The 20,988-nt window shown below is 43.8% G+C and overlaps 1 protein-coding gene across 14 annotated transcripts in view; it reads left to right on the top strand.

Annotated features, from left to right (window-relative positions):
- Nucleotides 1-20,988, top strand: part of KALRN (kalirin RhoGEF kinase) — a 484,636-nt gene that overhangs the window by 407,703 nt on the left and 55,945 nt on the right. For 10 of the 14 annotated variants that reach the window (XM_039555513.1, XM_039555508.1, XM_039555514.1 and 7 more), the window contains 2 exons: nucleotides 19,527-19,810; nucleotides 20,619-20,723. In XM_039555513.1, coding sequence (XP_039411447.1) covers nucleotides 19,527-19,810; nucleotides 20,619-20,723 — 389 coding nt within the window. Of the gene's footprint in view, nucleotides 1-9,900; nucleotides 10,123-19,439; nucleotides 19,811-20,618; nucleotides 20,724-20,988 lie in introns of those variants that run through there. The other 4 variants (XM_039555510.1, XM_039555515.1, XM_019290353.3 and 1 more) reach the window with 3 other exon arrangements.

The raw sequence follows: 20,988 nt of genomic DNA, 5'->3' as shown, positions 1-20,988 counted from the left end.
TTATTTTCTCCCCCCCTCTTCCTTTCTAGTCTTTCTTGGGCTCGAGTACGAGCAAAATGCTTGGAGAACATCTGTTTCTCACAGTTCACAAATCTCTGAATGGTGATGGGGGAAGGTCTGGGGAAGCTGGCTGAGCTGAAATGCTGAGAGGGATGTGGGAAAGCCAGGGCAGCTGGAGTGCCTTGTAAAAATAAAATCAAAATCTGGCTTTTATGTGGAACAGCGCAGCTCAGATGCATTGACTGAAGGGTTCACAGCCTGCACTCTTTATGCTGCGATATGGCTCTTGAACTTGTTCTGGATAATGTGAGGTTTTTCAAAGATCTGCTTGTGGTATTTCGATGTTTCCTGTTCTCTGAATGGCCAAGCAAAATGTCCTGAACAAAACTTGGCTTTTGTTTTGTGTCTTTCTTTTTTTAAAAAATAACTAAAGCTCTCTCAAATGCAGGATTTTTTGTAACTCTGGAACCCAAATCAAGAGCAGATAAAGATGACATTGAGGACGGGTGGGACTACTCGTTTCCTGAGGCACACGTTTGCAATGCAGGAGTCCTCTTTCCCCAGTTATTGAATTAGTCATGCTTATGTGGTGACAGCAGCAAACTAGTTGGTGATGGAGTTTGCCACTACTTCATAAGATGTGATCTTTTTTAGCCTGGGGAGAACGCACCACTTCATGCCAAGGAAGTGATTCTTGAGGTCAATGCACAACACCCCGCTGTTCTGCAGCCTTTAAGGAGGAACATGTAATCTGGTTGTAGGGGTAGGGCTGCCTGCAGAAAGGCTGTGGTACTAAACCACTATGAAAGCCAAGTCTCTTGGACAGCCTGTGCTTTAATGTGTTGGCCCATGCATCAGGCTGGAGCAGTATTCAAGCTCTCTGACAGAGCTCTGGTCTTGAAAATGTTGATTCTAATGGATTAGAGTCTCCCTGCTGCCTGTCCTGCCTACAGACGTCTCTGGAAGGGGGAAGGGGAAACAGCTGGCTCTTCTCTCTCTGGTTGAAATGTTAACTATGTTTGCAGTTCTGGTTTACTGGGTCGGTAACAAAAGGTGTTTTGCGATACAGATTGATTTACTATTTTCTTGTTCTTGTTTGTAAACTTTGGGCGAAAAGTTCTAAAAGGCTGTCTGTCATGCTGTATTTATTAAAGAAAACCAGAGATGGTGGAAATACTCCCTGAATTTAAGCAGGTATCAAACCTGACATTTGACAAGGGATTCAGGTGCTCCAGATTACAGCATCAGTGTGCCCTTGTTGGCAGCTTCTGCCATTAGGCTTGGAGATGCTTTAATGTGGCAACCAGACCTTTGAAGCTCTAACTTCGTGTATTCTGTGTTGTCAGCGATCACCGGGGGGAGGGGACACTGTTCATCCCAGGGCTTCGCACTGGTCTCAGGCTTGCAGTGCAAATAGGTGACTGAAGTTTGTATTTAAGATGGGTGTGAAGCACCTCGGAACTATTCTCAGTGCTGCCCCATAGGTGACCTTGCCTTCTCCTTTGGAAATTTGTCTCTGCTTTTTCTTGGTGTCAGTGCCTGATGTATCTTGATCTTTTGCAATAACTGAGTAGGTTTTGTTGTGTGAATAAGAGCAGTCCAGTGAGAGAAATAGGGAAAATGAGCCTGCAGTCTTTGTCAAACACAGGTTTTGTGCTCACGTAGTGGGTATGAGCTGCATCATTGCTTTTCATGGAGCTTGGAAGTGATGTGGATGCTTGATCTCCTAAATAGCAGCAATAATGCAGAGCTGAAAAAACCCAAACCCGAGGTCCCCTGTGTATAATGAAATACGTAAGTTTTGTGTAACTGGGCATTTCTCTGAAGGATTTTGACAGATGACTCAAACTCTTTTGCATTAGTATTCTACTGTCTGTTGCAGCAGTAGAGATCTTGATGCTGCTTTTTTGCTTGCTTCTCTTGGTGAGTTTCTGATCTTGTCAGCTTTGCCCATGTACAGAGCTGTTGGGATTCATCCAGAGAAAGCAAGTGACACTTAGTACCATTTGCAATTTTACTCTGACCCCGACAGTTGCCTGCAGGAACTAAATAAGGACTATTTCTCTGTTCTGCAGTATAGAGAGATACGAATCCTAATATAGGAGTGCCTCAGAGCAAGAGTCTGTCACTTGCTTCCAGCCATAAAAAGGGGTAGTTAGGAGCAGTACACTTGCATAGCCTTTAGGCCAGTGGCCTTACTAAGCCAAGAGTGAGCAAGCAAGGCTTTCTGCCGTATCTCCTAAACACAGAAGTACAAAGTCACCTAGTGTAACAGGATGCTTCCTAATGCTGCAAAACTGTCCCTGGGAAGAGGCTGCAAATTCTGATAGTCTGCTGAAAGTTAGAAAGCCATTTAAATCTCCTTAGAAATCAGCCTAAGATTTGCAATTGAATATACCCTATCTTTTTTAACGCGAAGTTTATCTCCTCAGTTATCTGTGTGGTTCAGATTAGAGATTACTTTAAAAGTGGGGAAATGATGGAAAATAAAGAGATGGGAGGGATTCCTGCTTTGTGAAATGTCTTTTCTAAAGCAAATGGTCAGCTGCATGCCTTGAAAGTGAGAAGATCAAAACTTTGTTGCCTTTAAGCACAGAGCCAAGTCCAGTGTGTCAGTGCTGTTCCTCTGCACTACCTTCTGCACAGGGGTCTGAAGCTCATCAGTGAGTGGGAACATGGACATTGGGTGGAGACTAAATTCCAGGCTCTGATGCACAGGGAGATGTAAAGACTAACCAGTAACTCAGATTTAACCTGAAAATTAAATTCTGTGTGCTGCCTTAAACCTGGGGCCTTATTTAGAGGACATTTTTTTGCAGTAGTTCAACTCACTCAATTCTAACCCAAACTGGAGGGTGCTGTGGTCTCACTGCCCTAAGGGACACCAAGAGGGTGGAAAGCACAAACAAGGTGTAGGAAATGCTTTTCTTTGAGCACAAGGAGAGAGATGTTCCCATCTATTAGACTTGAGATGCTGGCTGTGAGTGTACCAGGTACAGACAAAGAAAAGGGTCTGTGGTTAAAAGTAACCAATTTTCAGAAAAACTTAAGAGTTCAGCTGAGTAATATTACGTGGCTGCAGTGTGGCTTCAGGTGAGAATATAGTACACTTTCTACTTGAGGGTAGCCAGAAACCAGGAGGATGGATTTAAATGGATGCACTGTATTGGCTTCAATAAAGAACTCATCCTCTGCCTCCTCGAGCAGTTGCTTGAGGTTTTATCCAAACTTTTAATTTCAGAACAAAAGAAACTTAATCTGAACATCAAACCTTAAATCTCAGGGTGTTAAAATTGAAAGGTTGAGTGGGTTTCTGTCTGTGCTAAGCTCCTGGTAACCCTCTTATTTTAAATTTTCTGTCCCTCCAGCTTGTCCTATCTCCTACACTTTTGGTCTTCTTTCTGCAATTTTCGGGTTTACTGTCTTCTTTTTCTTGCCTTCCTTCCTTTTCCTCTTCTTGCCTAAATCTTTGTTACTGGGTATTTGCTGTAAGTTTAACAAAGAAAGCTTGTCTTGACAGAGTGTTGGTGACTTCTGTGCAGTGATGTGGGTTCAGCCAGACACCCTGTACATCTTTCCTAGCTGGGCAGAAACAGAGCCTTAACTGGAAGTTAGGAAAACCAGCATCATTACAAGGGCTGTCAACAGCACATTAATAAAACTTATTTCTTCATTTGGTAACAAGTAAGACCTGATGGTGCTTTTTATAGAAGGTGCTGACACTGTTACAGGAAGCTGCAGGGCTTTGCTAAGGGAACTGGTACCTTTGTGCTGAGTGGTAGCAAGAGAGTGATCTGCAGTAATATATTCAAGCCCATAACATTTCCTAATTTGAACATATTTTATTTAGTGCTTCAGGCTGAACCATGGTTGCACTGTGTAAAGCATAATGGAATGCATGGCCGAAGCAGCTCTGTCAAAATTGCGGCAGAGGAGAAAACAATAGTAAAATTAAGGGTGTCAACCAAAGCTTGCTTAGTTTCCTGGTCCTTCTTGAATGAAAAATATGAGGAAATTGTTAGGTTCCCCAAATAAAGTCCTTGGGTGATGTCCATCTGTTGCTCATTAGTTGAATCTCAGCAAAGTCAAGAGGATCAAGTGTTCTGGTCCTCTGTAGGCAGTCTCTCTCCCTCTCATGCCAGAGTTGAGCTCTGCTCTTTGTCCTGGCAAATTCATGAGCAAATGGCTGTGGAGAGGTTTGTGAGAGTTGTTGTTATTTCCTTCCAGTTCTATTAAGAGAAAACTGGTTAGCCCATGACAGGAACATCTCTTCCAAGTCCTGTGTTTTCCCACCTCTGCAGGCTGAGTCAGGAGTCAGAGAAGGTCATAGCAGAGAGTTACTGAAAGGGACAAAAGAGTTGATGAAAATGCTGCTCAGTTGAGCAAGCAGGATTAACGTGACAAGGTGAATACTATTAGCAAAAAAAAAACAGGTCACTCTTTTTGTTGGTGTGAAACTGCTTTCTCACACCTGCTCTACACCCTCCTGACACATGGTCCTCGGTTGAGCATGTCCCAAAAGCATGACTGACAGTCCCCATGCCAGTCTTTTGGGGTAAATAGACTCACTACTCTGAACCTCTTAGCATTTGTGTGGCAATGACACATAGGAGGACTTCAGGAGAAGTCCTGGGGCTGATGAGTAACCTCTAAATATGGACAGTCAAAGGAGGAGCCATGGCAGGCTGGGGGGGACAGTGAGTTCATTTTAGGATTACTTAGTTTTAATGCTTGCAGGAAGGTTTCTTCAGGATGGGAACCTTGTTCATTGATACAGCAGGTCACATTTTCAGTGGGTCTGTATTACTGTCAAATATAAAGTGTCCAAGAACGCAGGAGGTTTGAGGTTTTCAGAAGTGCTGGTTGCTGCACTTTGTGCTCATTGTTCTCATCTGCCACCAGCCACTTTCTGTAAATTGAATGTTTGTCATGTCAGTGCCAGTGTTGAGATGCTTTAGCAACTTCTTCTCAGTTTCCAAGATCCAAGCAATAATACTGTTACTATTTTTTCTCTTGAAACTTACGTGCACTTCTAGACAGCTCTAACTCTCCTGATACAAGCTACCTCCTCATCCTCTGGCTTCATGTCTCCCTGTTGTGACTAATCTTGCAGTCGTTTGACATGTGGTTATATAGAGGATGCAACAAAAAGTAGTACAGAAAATAAACTTTCAGATATTAATTCATGTGTGAAAAAGAGATAGCAAGAGCTTCTATAAACATCAGCTTTCAGTTGCTGGTCTGGGGGTGAATACATGGTGGCAAGCCTTATTATTCAGATTGCTGTGTTGTTTTCTACTTTTATAAATTCATCCAGCTTTAAAGAAACATGGGATTTGCTTTTATGCAGGCAAAGCTCCAAAACTTCCCATTCACTCCAAGGAGCATATAAGAACCCACAAAGCCTTACTCTCTTGTCAAAAACCTGAAGAAGGGAGACTTTATTCTAAGGAAAATAGAGCAGATAATTGTGAAAAATATAGCTTTGGTAACTCCCTTCTCAGTGCAAAGACATGAGGTAATTAAACATGCTGTTTTCCTATAAAATAAGTGCCTGCTAGATGTATTGTTCAGGAATTCAATGCACGGATGCTGAAATAAAATCTATCCATTTTGAAGTGAAACAAAAAGGGCAGTTATTTCACATGACCCCAGAAGGATTTTGTTTGGGTTTCTTCCCAAACTGTTATGTTTCAGCACACACCTTGTTAAAACTTGTGTGTGTATTGGGAAAACTAATCTATCATTTCAAACTTAAAACCCCCAAACTCCCAAAGTTTTCAGTCTAAAAATAGCATCAAGATACTTCTCAAGCACACCAGAACACCGTTACGTTTCAGTCTAATTCTGGTCTGTTAACAGGCTTTATGAAAACATTTTCATATTTGGCAAAAGTTGCAATTTCTTTTCCAAAGAGAGGAATTGGTTGGGCAGTTAGTGATTACAGCAGTAGTGATTACAGATATTGTGGTTTTCAGTTCAGTAAGGAAATCCAATTTTCTGCCAGTTTAGCCACTGCATCAGTTGCTATTGCAGAACTGTTCAATTGCTAATATTGCATCACACAATTCTGTGTCATGTTACCTTTTAATATAACTATAGAAGCACATCTGGCTGTTTTCTTAAAAAAGATGCATAGATCACAAGTAGGACTTCAGGACATGTAAAGAATTATTAGAAAATAATGAGATTATCTCTAATGAGATAAGCTTGAAATCATCTCCCTTGACCATTCCTTGCCATTGGAAAACCACAAAACAAAAATTAATGTGTTTGCTCTTAGCTCCTGTTGTTTGATGTGGCTGTTTATGCTGAAACACCAAGCAGTCCTTGAATTAAAGGTAGTTAGTGCATCCCACTGGGGCTTCTGTTGAGTTCGACCTGCCTCGCAGTCCTTCAGCCTCTGTCCTGGACCAGCCCCACAATGCTCTCCCCAGCAGGCTGAGAACTTGGGAATCACACCATCACCTGGGCTCCTTTCATATAATTAGGACAAAATATGAAAATGTCTCCAGTGAAGTTCTAATGAGATGAAAAATAGAACCTGCAAGCTGAATTACAGCAGTTAATAATAGAACAGCCATGGGGTTTCTTCTCTTTGATAGGGAGAGACCCATTACACACACTTCAGTTCATGTATTTGTCATTTATTTTTTGATAATGTAGCACACGTAAGATCATGTTACAGAAAGTCCTGACTGGATTTTACTCCCTGACCTCCCAGTACTTCCCAATGGTTGTGGGTGCTCCTTTACTATACAGAAACCGTGGCTACTTTTGGAAAATGGAAAAAGTGTGTCTCCTGTTTTGTGTTGCCACATGAGGAGTTAGTAACTGCTATTCTGTTGCCCTTACTGCACCCCACAGTGCACTTGGTTGTCCAGTGTGGTATAGCTATTGCTAGTCCTGGCAGAGCTCAACAGCTTTGAAATCTCAGATCCCCTGCAAAATGACATTCCAGGCTGTGAAGTTCCATAAAGGGGTGAAGCCTGGGAGCCAGACGTCCTGGAAACCCATTAGCAAACATCATCCTGGGGAACCAGTAGGTGGTTTTTGGTGGGGATTATTATCTTTTGTATTGGAAGGTTGTAAATTAAACATGGAAATTTGAAGTTGCTGTGTACAGGAAAGCACAAGTACAGTCTATACGTGAGTTTTGAGCAAAGATCTCTTGTTCACTTGCACAAGAAAACATTACAGTAAAGTTTAGGAAAGTGATGGACTGTGGCCTGTGGTGATTAGGGGCTGGATTTAGTGACCATGGAGATATCTCTACTGTTATGTTTTCTGAGCATTTTTCCTTGTCCATTTTTCACGTGGAGCAAGCAGCTCAGAAGAAAGCTGGGAGTGGCACATGCCTAGCTACAGCTAAATCCTCTGAGGACACTTTTTCATGCAGTTGAGGCTTGCTGACAGTAACAGCTACAGACTGTAGCAGCCAAGGGCCTCTTAGGCTCTGTTGGGTTTTTTTCTCATCCCTTCATAAGGCACGTGCAGCTTTGGTGAGCAGAGGTTTCTCACATCCCCAAGACACGCGGTACAGCCACAACCTCTCTGAAAACACATTACAGCTCAGTGGGTGCTCAGAACCTTCCTGAGGTCACGCAGGAAACCAGTGACCAACTGAGCATCAGATCATCAGCAGTTACAGCTTCCAGATTCATATGGACCAGTTGATTTCAGCCCTTTTGGAGGCCTGCATGGCCTGGGGAGCACATCATGCACATACCCGAGATCACGTTGTTCTTTGTGCCAGTTGACTGCGGCCAGAGCAGCCATTCCTGCTCCTGTATGTGTCCCTGCTCATCAACTGCAGTCCTGAATCCAATTTGTCCATGCTGGGAACCCCTGATGAACAAGGCCCCAGCTCTCCGCTGCCCCAGGAGCATGAGCCAAGGCAGGCCATGGGAAGTGTTGCACAACCGGTATAATTTCACCGCATGCTGAATAAATACACTTTTTAGAACTCTTTTGAAGAGATGTTGCCTAATTAATCCTGCAGGGGGTATAATATGTATATTTTTGAAATCCAGTTTTAGCATCGTGCAATTAGCTTTTATGGCCTAGGGATTCTGATTTAAGACATTCTTTAGTTACTGATGGTAATCTGTTTTAATTAGAAATGGAAATGTATTTTAGATCCAAATGTGTCTGAATGGTACAATGTAAAATGATGATTCACAGTGAATACCATTGAAGTGCCTCAAGTCTGGTATTCTTTGTACCTTCTGCAGTTTGAACTCTGAGGATCAACACAATGTTCAAACATTGCTTTCAGCTGAAGCATGTGGAGGCTGAATAGACTTCTTTAGGAAACGGAATAAATATTAATCAACAGGGATTCTTTCTAGGACAGCAGAAGAAAAATCATAGCTTTAGGCAAGAAGGAGGCAAATGCTTTGAATGTTAGTGGTAACTTCTGCTCCACAGTAGCAGAGCACAGCTCCTGCCAGGGCACAGGTTCTGAGCTGAGAGCAGCATCTTACTTGACTTTGTCTTAGTATCAGAGAAATTACCCAGGCTCGAACATTCCAGGCTGCTTGTGGCGGAGCAGTAGCTGCTCAGAGCTGTGGTGCTGTAAAATTTGATCTGGCAGTGTGTCTAAGACAAGTCTACAGCAAGGCAAGCTCCAGACAAACATCCAAAGGCTGGTGCTTGCTCAGTATTCACTGCAGTCACTTGTCCTGGAGATACTAAACTATCAGGCAGGTGATGTCTGTGTTTAGATATCTTAAAATGCAGTAACAGGTCACCTGTATTCAACAAAGCCTTTCTGGAATCAGAGAGCCTCTGCTGCTAGACTAATCCTTGCTGTTGTGTTCAAGTAAGTGTTTCTTTTTCCTGATTCCTTTGAAAGATGGGGCCAAAAGAAAGCAACCACCCAGAAATAGTGAAGATGGCTTTTGTAATGCAAGTTTATTAGGCATGTTGTTGGTAGAGCATTTTTACAGCTGTTTGCCATGAGACTCAGTAATGCAGAAGGGAATGAAGCTGTTTATGCAGGGCACCTCTCCACATCTCTGCAAAGCTGGATGTAAATTTTTTTTTTTTCCATAAGGAGGCTGCTGGTAAGGAGCAATGATGTAGGCACCATAAAAGCTGTGGGTGGCTCTGTGTGGCCCTTCAGAAGTCACAATCAATCAGTTTCTTAGGACTAGCCTCACTGGGAAGGCTGGTGTCCGGGTCAAGGCAGTGGCACAGCTTCAGAAGGCTGAGACCTCGGCAGGGTGCTGCAGAGAGTTCTCCTGTTCCCATGTAGCAGATGGTTCCTAAGACTTCAAGTTCCTGTCCATCTTTCTTGCTGACGCAGATAGAGTGTAGTAGTGACTTTGTCACCTGAAATTTGATAAACTTGTTGACTGGCATCACGGGGAAGCTTCCTCACAGAGCTGCTCCCTGCTGAGCTGTCAAACGAGAAACCAAGATGCAGATCGCGTGAGCCTGTTATATGGGACAGCAAGTGGTGTTCTGGTTTTGCTACTTAAGCTGAGTTAATTAAAGCTTCCCACAAGCCTAACTGATAGTCTTGAGTGTGCAGTTAAAAGTCCCTGAGCTGCTTAGCCATTTCCCTGTGCTGTGTTCAAAGAGCAAAGCATCACAAGCACCAGCAGTTCTTATCTGTGTGTTTTATTTCCAAACCGCTGTTTGCATTGACTTCATTCATTACTTCTTTTAATTCATCCCAACCAGTACCTTTGCTGTGAGCTTGTATTTTCTGCTGCTATTTCTGGAGGACGAGGGCGTGGAGAAAGCTGCTTTGGGCACCAGCCCTGGAGGCTGCAGCTGCAGTGTGTCTGTCGTCAAACACCCCAACCTCGTTGTTCTTGGTGGTTACGTGGTGTCCGCTCCTGCCCTGCACCACTTTTGCAACTTATCCTTATTCCGTTCTTTTCTTTTCAGGGGCTGTCAGAGCCTGAATAATTTAAGAGTGAACAAATGAGAGACGTTCATGGAGGACTCTGTTCTTACCTAGGCACAAATTGACAAGCATGTAGATTGCCTTGGGTTTCCACTGCACCTACCACAACTTTACTAAGAGAAAAGCCCCCTTTCCTAGACATCTGTGTCACTCTTGCTTAGTAAAGTTATTCAAGATCAGCGCCTTTGGAATTGGTTGGTAAATGGACAAAGACTTTCTCTTTGCCCGGAGCTCCTCACAGCCTCCAAGTACCAAAGAGAACTCCACAGCACTAGAAAGCAAGAGACAGCTGCTGAATGTTGGAAGCTACTGCATTTGGCAAAAGAAGCTGACGCTAAGATGCACACAGTTGTGTTTGTTTGTTCTGCTTGTTTTCTGTGCTTTCCGAGCCCTCTGTGTGCCTGGAAAGTTTAATGACCAATCCCTTCTTTCTCAACATGCAGTTTTTCTTCCTATCTCAAAAAGCTTTGGGTTCTGTTCTTGCTTTTTTTATTTTTCCAATTCCAAGTTTGTCACTGATACTCTTCTGTTGTTTCCATGGAGAATTGTTTGTGTACATAGCCACAGTTGGCTTTGAGATAGGGAGACTTAAATATGATACTCAAATATCACTGTCTTCCCTCCTCTCCCCCCATTTAGCAGAATGGTCCACCTTGTCATAGAGGTTGCTGGCTTCAAGTATAAGGCAGAGTTGACCTTAGCAATGATGTCATTTAACTGAGAATTACTTCAAAATTCTTACAGTAGCTCAATTTGGAAGCTGCTGAATGAAGCTGACCCTTGACACTTCACAAAAGAATAAGGCTTGTGTTTTACTAACAGCTGCTTGGAAACCATGTGTAATAAAGTTTGTTTTTGTGCCCAACATCCAGGATAAAAGATGGCATTTGCCAACTCTGGGTACCCTTACGCTCCCAGAAGAGCAGAACTGCTTTGATCAAAGTTAAAAAGTCTGCTTCTATGTGGGTGTCTAAGCATTTCCCAGTTCCTTATGCTAAAAGTAACAGTGTACTTGCAAAGGCCAGCAAATGCTGCTCTCATTCAGCTTCAAACATGACATTTTCCTCCTTGTCATCCCATACAGCTTTTCGTAAAGGTTCAGGGTTAAAACTTTTTTATGGAACATGCAAAAATCTCCTATCAAAATATTTCAAGGGGCATTTTTGCTTTGTGTTTGGGGCTTTGTTATTTTTGCTGCTAGCGACACTTATTCTGGAAACTTCAGGGTCGGAGATTATTTTATTTTTGTCACAGAATGAGGAGAGTGTAAATACAAAATGTAAAGTAGAACTGAGAGAAGTGCTTCAATGAGTTGTTTCACTACATTGAAATAAATGTTGATTTGTTCAAAAAAAAAAAAAAAAAAGCATGCCCTTTCTGGATCTTGTTAGTCTTGACTTTTTATTTCCTTTCTTTGCTAAAGAAATGCGTGCCTCTTGACTTCAGCAGTCTGCTCACCCAGCTGTGAGGCATTACGGGAAGGCTGCTCCAATGGGCACTCCCAGCAGATGTTGGACTTGCTGTCACTGTGCTCGGGGCTGGGCCAGGACATGTGCTGGGCACAAACTCGAGGCAAGAGAATGGGTGAATGAAATCAAGTCTGCACAGATAACTGCGTCTGGCCTCCAGCTCTGCTGTGTGGAGCAACTGCTTTATTTCTGAGCTTTTCCACACCGTTTTATTCAGAAAAAGCCTATTCTAAAAAGCTGTTGCTTCAAGGTTCCCTTGAAGGTATGTTACTGCCCTGCCTTGACTTCTGTCTCACAGTACTTCAGGATAGGAGCTGTCTAGGAGTATCTTACCAACAGGTTGGTGGATTCACTCTGAATATTTGTTCTCTTATTATTCTTGTTGTGAACTCACAGCAGCTTATGTGGGGGATCAGATGAGGCTCTGAAGCAGGATGAATTAGGCTGATACATGGAGACAAAAAGGCTCAAACCTCCAACCAGTGAAGTTTCCATTGCGAAAGTTTAATGTACTTCTAATGTACCCATAACAGTTGTAAGCTGTTCTGTGGAAACCCTTTTCAGAGCAGGACACCCAGAGGGAGGGACTGCAGGTGTCTCAGCTACTCTTCAACTGCTTGGTGCTATGGGACTGAGTTGAACACTTTCCTGAGGGTCTCTTTGGAGGCACAAAGAGATGTTCTGCTTTCAGGTGCAGCAGCTCCTGAGTTAAATGCTCATCTGTAGGAAACGAGACCCTGCCCTATATTCACTTGGGGAGTCATCTTGCTCTTTTCTCCTTGCCCTCCGTACGGTCACCGCTGATAAAAGCTTAGATCCACATGAAGCAGCAGATACAATAGAGAACTTCTGCATTTGTTCCTCTCACTAAGCACTCTTGGATAGTACTGAAGTCATGCTTTATTTCAGCAGGCTCTCTCTCTCTGTGCCTTCCCCTTGTGCTGTTTCTCTCCCTGGAGACCCAGCTCACTCATTCAGCATGCTCTCAGGATTTCAGTAACTTTTCTTGCAAGGTCTCTGGGGACCATGCGCCTCTGTGCTGTTTCTCCAGGCTTTTGGTTTTATCTCACTCTTTGAAACTTTCCCAGAACTGCAGTGACTTTTCTCTGACCTCCAGGAACTGCAGCTCTTGAGCCCTGACACTCCGACTGGCACAATGAAGACCTGGAGACTACTTTGGGATGTCAGCTTTCCCAGCACATGTTGGATGGAAGCTGCATCTGAGCAACACCAGCTAAAAATAAAAGCTATTCAACTGAAGCTAATGGCAGGTTGCCACAAGTTATTGCTCATTAAAGTGAATTGACAGATGCTTAACTTCAGCTAATCATTCCCTGCTGCGAGATCGGCCTGGTATGAAGCATACTCAAACGTGGGAAGGGGATTCACAATAACTAAATTTAGCTGAGGGTATGATTTCCTCGGACTCCCTCTGTAGTTAATGGAAAGAGAGAGGCTCCTACGGGGCGTGTCCCACTCTGCATCGCCCTTGGGCAGAGCGTGCACAGCTCCTTGACTGCCGAGAGCAGGAGGTGAAGCTGCTGCCTGCCACAAAAATGAGTGGCTCCAAGTGACAGTGTTTACTCACCCCAGCTGGGTCAGTGCTTGTTTTCCTCACATTAGGTTTCAACCTGGAAGTGATGATCACAAAGGTGAATATTAAAGCCAACAGATTTGTGACTGTTTCCCAAAGTCAAAACCCATATGCAGAATCCCTCAGGAGCATCCCCTGCTTCGAAGTGTGGTTAAAGGGAGTTCTGGAGATCATTCTCTATCTCGAAGCAGCTCTTCTTTCATATTTCCAAGAAATGCCAGCTATTCAATAGCAAAACAGTGTGTTCTGAATGTTGTGTGATTAATTTAGATTCTAGTCCTTTTTTTCCCTTGTTCTTTTTGGAAGTTAGTCATGTTTGCATGCTTGGCAGTGAAACAGAAAGTCAGATTTTGAGGTTTTACATTACAGTGATCAGAAACTTTGTCCAATATGTCTGCTGCTTTCTCTATTGGACTAGAAACTTTTTTATAAAATATTTAACTCCATACCATTATTCTTGAGTTTGGATAGAAGTAATTTCATCCATGTAAATGGAGTTGTGAGAATCTTGCCAGATTGATTTGTACCTTTTGATGTTACTTCCAGCTTGAAGCTTGAAATAATACTCCCAAGACACAAACAGAAAATTCAGTTGAACATTTTCAATTTGCTCATTTCCAGGAGATTATGAAGTTAGGGAGAGCGTTTGAATCTCTGAACAAAATTTGCATTTAGATATCAATGGCATAGTTTGAACGTGTCTTTACCCTCTGGTGTGAAATTCTCTCCTACACGGTCCCATCTCATTTTTAGCTCGAGCTGGAGCACGGGGCAGATCTGTGGTTGGACACGTGTGGAGCGGCTGAGCAGAGCTGGGAGCAGATGGGAAGCCATGGAAGTCTCCAGGGCACGTTTTGCAATTCCATTGCGAAAGTTTAATGTACTTCTAATCTAAAGGGCTTTTCAAGCCAGTTGTCCTCTGCCTTTGTCTGACATGGGCACTGAAAATTTCCTTGTTTTCACTTACATTCTTCCCCAGAGCCTGTTTCAGAGGCAGTGTCTGAGGAGACAACTTATCTGTTGACATTAGAGGTTGTAGGATACATTATTTGCGTTGTTAAAACCTAGCATTTTCACTAGAGGAATAGCTGTAAAGTGACTTTGTATTATCCTAATATTCTTGCCTCCCGAACAAAATCCATGCCAGGTTTTACAGGCAGAATGGGCTCCAACACTTAAACCAGGATCGGTACTGTCATCTGCCTCAGCCACAAAGTTTTGTAACTCTGACTCGTGCCAATAAAAACGTTTCACTGAGCATGTTTTGGACATTTAATACAAAAGCACAGAAAAGACCAAAGGAGCAGTGTTCATACCTCATTCTGCCATGTTTGCATCCATCAGGTAGAGCTTTAGTCCTGAATCCCTTGAGCAGATCCGAGGGGCCTCTCAAAGCAGCATTTCCCAAGGGGTAGTATAAAGGTTCAAGAGGCTGAGAACTGTGACCTGGAACCTGCAGCCTGGATGATCATGGAGGTGCTCTTGAAAAGGACAGGAGAGGGTGCATTTGATGGTTTAGATGGATCTTGTTTGTTTAGCGTGAAATACTAACACAGAGGCTTTGTTTGTGCACAGGATGAGTCTAGAAGATTCCTGCTTTCCAATAAGTTTTGGGATGGAGATTCCCATTCTTTAGGAAATTTACTCAAGTAAAGACCAAGTCTTTTACCCACATCTGATTAAATTCTGTCTTCGCACAAGTGTTATTTTACAGGAACCACTAAATGTGGAAAATGGGCTCTGTTGAGTGCAGCAGAGCTGATTTATGTGCCCATCAGTCAGATTGCCATTATTGGCTTTCATTCACAAGTGGAATTATCTCTGTTAAAAAAACCTGTTGATTTAAATGCACATGCTACTAGGACTTCAGAGTTCCCATTCTGGCTCATTTTCTTTGACGTCTGTGGAAAAATCCTTTTCTCTCAGGCTGTTTTTCTGGGATGTAAATGGAGCCATAGATAAATCAGAAGAGGATTCACCTCACTTAAAGCAAGACTGTGCCCTGCTCTAGTCTCCTGTTTTCATAGCTATATTCTGTATTATCTTCTGGTTATGGACACATATTTCTTTCCTATCCTTTATGATCTGTCATTATTATGCATCTAATAGAGAAGAGTAATGTTTTCTTCAGAGTTGCTCTGAGAAGCCTTTCCTTTCCCTGTTAGAGATCTGAGGTCCTGCAAAGGAGTCTGGTGCTGCCTGAGCCTGATCAGACAAACCTCCCCTCCCATGTGTGCTCTGGGGAACAGGGAGGTAAAAATAAAATGCCCTGCATTTATGTTCCAACAGTAATTCCTACTGACTCAAATGAGAATATTACTGTGCCTCTAAAACCAGGTCTAAGAAATTTTTGTTTTTCTTTTCACCCGAGGTTGCACAGAACTGGAACCTTCTATTTTTCAAGTACAAGAGCTGTGCTTTTACAGATGTCTGTTCATTTGACCAACAACAACAAACATTTCATGGCTGCAGCAGTGCAAAAGCTCTGAATGTTAAAGCCCTTTGGTCTGGCTGAGTATCTCTCACAGTCCTCTTGCCAGAGGTTTCTTGGAGGTTTTCTTAGGAGTGTTTTGGAAACCATCATTTCTTCTGTCTGAATGAATGGTTTGGCCAGGAAATCAATCTAGCCACACGAGTCTGCTGATCTCCCTACACCCATTTTGCTTCACCAAATACCTTTTTTTAGATGTGTGTCCTGGGACATTGGTGGGAGGACAGCTCCTCAGGGCAGACCCGCTGCAGTGTGGGGACAGCTGCTGCATCTTTCCCAAAAGCTCTCTGGCTTTTCTTAAGCAAACTGTGTTTCCAAAGAGCTCTACTAATGCAACTTGAAAAGCACAAATGTGCTAGTGCTTTGCAAGAAGAGCGTGGTAATGTGTCCTCCTCTTCTGCTTGATCCACCTGGTGTCTGGGTCTCGGGCCAGTATCGAGTGTCATGATTAATGTGTTTGTAGCCATATGTGCCGCAGAAGCAGAGCTCATGTGGCTGAGGAGTTTGTCTGCAAGGTCTTTCCTGGCAGATTTTTTTGTGTTTCATGTTTCTTTCTCTCATTTTGTGAGCTCTGCTCTTCCTTGAGCTCCAGTCCTTCCTCTGCAACCATGTCGCTGTGACCTGCTTTATGTGCCAAGGAGATCATTCTCAGCAGGGCTGGCAAAAGGCAAATGTGACTTGCTCACAAATGTATCCAAATTTGCAGTTCCTTTGAAAAAGAAGAAAAGGTTATGAATATTGTGTGTGGACTCTCTGTGTGGCTTTTGGATACTGCGTGTTCGGTAGCGGAGGGAATTGGGATGATGGGATGGGAGTGCTTTGTACCGATGTGGGGTGTGGGCAGAGATCAGCACCTACCATCAAAGGGCTCTCATGGTGGCTGTGGAGCAGGGAGATTGATGCCAGCCTTTCTCTCCCACCTCCCTGCCTATTGCCCAGCCAGCAGAGACTGCCTTACCAGGCAACATAAGGCCGTGTTTCCAGTCTTGGGCTGCATAGGCCAGGCAAAGTGTGGGCTCTGTCCCAGATGCCTTACCGTGCTGAACCAGGGCAGTTCAGCAAACAAGGAGAAAGAAGGGGACTTCATATCTGACAGAGTTGCATGGCATGACCAACATGTAGTAACTCTTTGGTAAACAGCCTTTTTCATCACCAAAGGCATGACCTTGAGCAGGAAAATCCAGAGCCTTTTTCAGGTGGGATCATTTGACGGTGTAACAGCCTCCCTCTGGAAAGCTGTGGGTTGGCTTCTGTCATGGCTGATGGCTCTGAAACCCTGATGTTCAGTCTGCAGGGGGTTCCTGGCTCTGGGTGTCAAAATTATTGCAAACAGGCAGGGTGGGCTGTGGGCCAGCTTGGGACTGGGGCTGTTTCTGCCCACATGCTGTCTTCCTAGGAATGACAGCATTACTGACCGTCACTTCCCCAGGACAGCTGAGCAAAGAGTGCGGTGGCAGGAGAGGTGCTGTGTGTCTGTCCATGCCCCAGCTGCAGCTGTGCTGCTGGGGAAAGGAGAGGGAAGCAGCAATGCAAGGGCCTGACCCTGCTGGGAAGGGAGGTCACTGCCCCTTCACAGCCATCGGGGTTCCTGGATTTGGCCCTGCCTCAAGCCCACCAGGCTGAGATAGGATTGCCACCTCAGGAACAAACCCTTGGGGTTGTCTCAGGCTTCATTAGCCTTCTGTCAGCTCCCTTCCCTTACCAAACGTTAAATTGGCAAGGTGCTGTCGACTGGAGGTGGGGGGGTTGGACTGCATTACTTACAAGCTGTAGTAAAAACCTCTCTGTACATCAGCTGAGATGTGGTGAGATCAGCTCATCCTTGGTTCTCCTCAACCTCCCACCAAGCCCAGTTCCCAGCAAAGGCAATGAGTCCATGATACAGCAGCTTCCCCCAAATCATCCCTGGGAGTGGCAGCCCCGCAGAGCCATTGCTTCCAGCATTTCTCCATCTGACTGCAGCCCATATCCCTTTGCTGCAGTAATTCCCAAAGTTAATCCTCCTGCAGCAGCAGTAGGAGCGCAGGCACCTGCGGGCACTCCTCTCAGCAAAGCCCCTAGGCCAGGAACCTTCAAGCTTCCCCCACCGCCTGAGGGGCTTTCAGTGCTGCCAGGGGTGCGAGGGCACTTGGAAAATCAAACCCACCATCGTGAAACCCTGAATTTTGCTGACGCAAGGCGCGCTGATAAACTCGCAGAGCATCACGTGGAGCCTGCGAGGGAGAGCTATCCAAAGCCTATTGAGGGGGAGATAAGCTGGCCCCTGACAAACACTATCTTGCACTGGTTGATTTAACGCTACTTTGTGTACATGGAATAACATCAGCAGGAGCTGGCTAAACCCAGGCCTTTTGGAGATAAGTCTGCTACTTTGCCCTTACAGAGGAATGCCAGAAAATCCCCAGCAGCTCCACCTGGGATCCGCTCCACCTGGAATCTGTCCTCCTCCCAGTTCCTCTTGCTCTCACTCCTGTTGTCAAAAAGCAGATGATTGAGATTTTCTTCCTGTCTGGAAAATGAACTTTTGACTTTCTCTCTAGCTTATTAAAATTATTCCTGTATGTTCTAAAATTTAACTTTTGACCTCAGGTATGTAATAATTTATTGGTTCAACTTCTGACTGATGCTGTGTATGGCTATAAAATATTCTGACTCTAATAGTCTGCATTGTGCAAGCTGGCAGACAAGGCAGGATGCAATCTCTGCTCCGTGCACAGAGAGCTGCAAGCAGCAGCTGTGCCCAGAGGGGATATGATTTCTTCATGCAGGTATCAGGAACTGGCTTCTAAAACAATACAGGTAATGATTCTCTACGAGAGTAGCTCTCGCTCAACATCTGTACAACCCAGCATCTCTAATTGTATTTATTGCTGAACTGAGAATATCTGGATGCACCAGTCTATTTTCATGTATTGTAACTTCGGTTTTTGGTTTCTGCTGGGACAGATAAAAGATTCAGTGATAACAATGTAAAAATGTTTGATAACATCAGCTGGCTCCTTTCTGATGTACAGCCTGAGATGTTTCTTACAGGAGTGCAACAGTGTCTGAATTTTGTAAAAAAAAAAGAAAATCTTCATCCTAAACTGTGTGGGATTAAACATCTCAGTCCCGGATAGGGAGGGGAGGGAGTTGCCTTGCCATGGTTTCAGAAAGTTGAAAGCGGGTCACTTGTTCCTGAAGGGCAACTGGGAAATCTTTGAGCAACTTGTTTGTTTTGGTTTTAAAGCCTTACTGACGTTGGCACATCTTTGGTCTGTTGCATTTGGGGGGAGTAAGGAGGGTTGCAGCCCTTTCTAAGGTGCCAGTCTGAACATGTGTATCAGTAACTGAGGGTGGATGTCGTTCAGCAGAACCTCCTGCTTCCATATAATGAAACTATTTTTTAGTTTTAAGCCTGTCTCGTATCTTCTTATTAAGAGTTGCCTTCGGTTTGAACAGTTTGTCGTCTTTTGTAATTGTTCATTCCAGTTGCTTAGTTCTAGGGAATGTGTGAACTCTTCTGACAGATTGCTTTCAGAGGCAAAAGAGATAATTTTAAGGTGCTTCAAATGTTAATAATCAGTCTAACTAAATCATGTCATTGGGGTCTGGAACCAGCTGAGAAACAATTATGGAATTGGAACCTGACAATGTGTTGGTGTCTGTCAGGTCTCCTGTAGTAATCTACTTTTTGTGCTTATTTTCTTCCTGGCAATTCACAATGAAATTGTGGGAGGAAGCTGAGAAATTCAGCACTTAGCATGAAAATCAGGCTTCCATAAAAAAAACCTGAATAAAAACCTGCATTTAAAAAACTTCACCATCTGTGATCTTTCATAAGGACAGATAGTGTGGTAGGAAATAAGAGAGGTGTGTGAGATTGTGGGAAATGCCCATTGCAGGGCATATTCCTCTCTCTGGTGTGCAATAAAGTTTGCATAAAGTCCATAGGTCACAAACCCTTTCCCCAAGGCAGGCTGTGTTCTCATGCTCAGTGCTGCGAGCGCCTGACGTGCCCTGGGGAGCAGAGGGGTGCTGGAATGAGCTCTCACCTGCGCCGTTTTTTTGCAGAAGCATATTCAGTCTCTTCCAATGACAACGGGGGCAAGTCTGACTCAGTGGCCAACTTACAACCCCAGCCATCCCTCAACTCCATCCAGAGCTCTCCGGGCCCCAAGCGCTCAACCAACACCCTGAAGAAATGGCTGACCAGCCCCGTGCGCCGCCTGAACAGTGGGAAGACCGAGAGCCACATCAAGAAACAAAAGAAGGTGCGAGATGGCAGGAAGAGCTTTGACCTGGGCTCCCCAAAGACTGGAGATGAAACCACTCCTCAAGGAGACAGCGCAGATGAGGTGTGTGTTGGTGTTTGTTAGTGTTCATTGCAGGAAAGAACGTGTATCTGGGATATTCTCCTCTGTGGGGTGTGAGTCATGCTTGAGTAAATGCAATTCCCTTAGGGTCTGGAGGGAACAGCCCGTGGTACATAAAATTGCATTGTTTAAAGCTCTGTTGCAAACAGCTTTGTCATCCAAAGAGCAGTGGAATATATAAGGAACAGTATTTCACAGTTTGCATATATTATTGTCTTTTGACTAGGTTTTTTTAATAGCCAATTAGAAAGCTGCCAGGGAAAGAAAGGAAGTTATTCTTGAGCAGCTGTTACCACTTTTTGCTGAGCTTCATATCACCTTTATGCTACAATGGCAGTGTAATTCCTTAATAAAAGAAAATACTCAGAGAAATAGCCATGTTTCTGTTAAATCTGCTATACAGTTAAACCTGCAGTTTTTCTGCAGGCATGTTCTCCACCAGAATGGCACGTTTCTGATAAAGTGAATGAGGAATTAATGCCAAAAATGCAGAAGATACTAACTGAACATAAATAGAGAAACACATTTTTAAAACTGTACATTGAACAGTTCTTACTTAAATGAAAAAACTGCTATTCTGTCAGCACACAGATGTAGCTGCCTTAGCTGCATAAGTGACCTATAAACCATATTTCTGTAAGCCTTAAGATGCAGCAGGATTAACCAGCAAAACCTTATGTCTTTACTGCTTCTCTTCCATTACCTGCAATTCCCTCCATCCAGCAAAATACTGAGCTGAAAAGATAAAATATGCTGTCCCTGTTTCTAATTATATTTAACTTTTCTTCAGAAGAGCAAGAAAGGTTGGGGAGAAGATGAACCAGATGAAGAGTCTCACACACCTCTTCCTCCTCCTATGAAGATTTTTGACAATGATCCTACCCAAGATGAGATGGTAAGGCCTCCCCTACTATATAATTTTTATGTTTAAGTGCATTTCTCACATAGCTATATCACAGTGGTTTCATAGTGGTCTTCTAGTATCAAGGGCCTAGGCTTGTGGTTATGAGAGTCTCCTATATGCAAATCATAATCTAATACCTTTCTCCAAGTGGATTTACAAACGAGTGGATTTTGCTGGATAAGCAATTTAGCCCTGGCATCCCATCTCATGACAGGTCGATGGTGTGCCTGTGTTGTGTGTGATTAGAAAGCCCCTG

The sequence above is a fragment of the Corvus cornix genome, chromosome 7 (genome assembly GCF_000738735.6).
Source record: "Corvus cornix cornix isolate S_Up_H32 chromosome 7, ASM73873v5, whole genome shotgun sequence".
Classification (NCBI taxonomy): domain Eukaryota; kingdom Metazoa; phylum Chordata; class Aves; order Passeriformes; family Corvidae; genus Corvus; species Corvus cornix.
The sequence above is the reverse complement of the archived record's forward strand: the minus strand, read 5'-3'. Positions and strand labels throughout refer to the sequence as shown.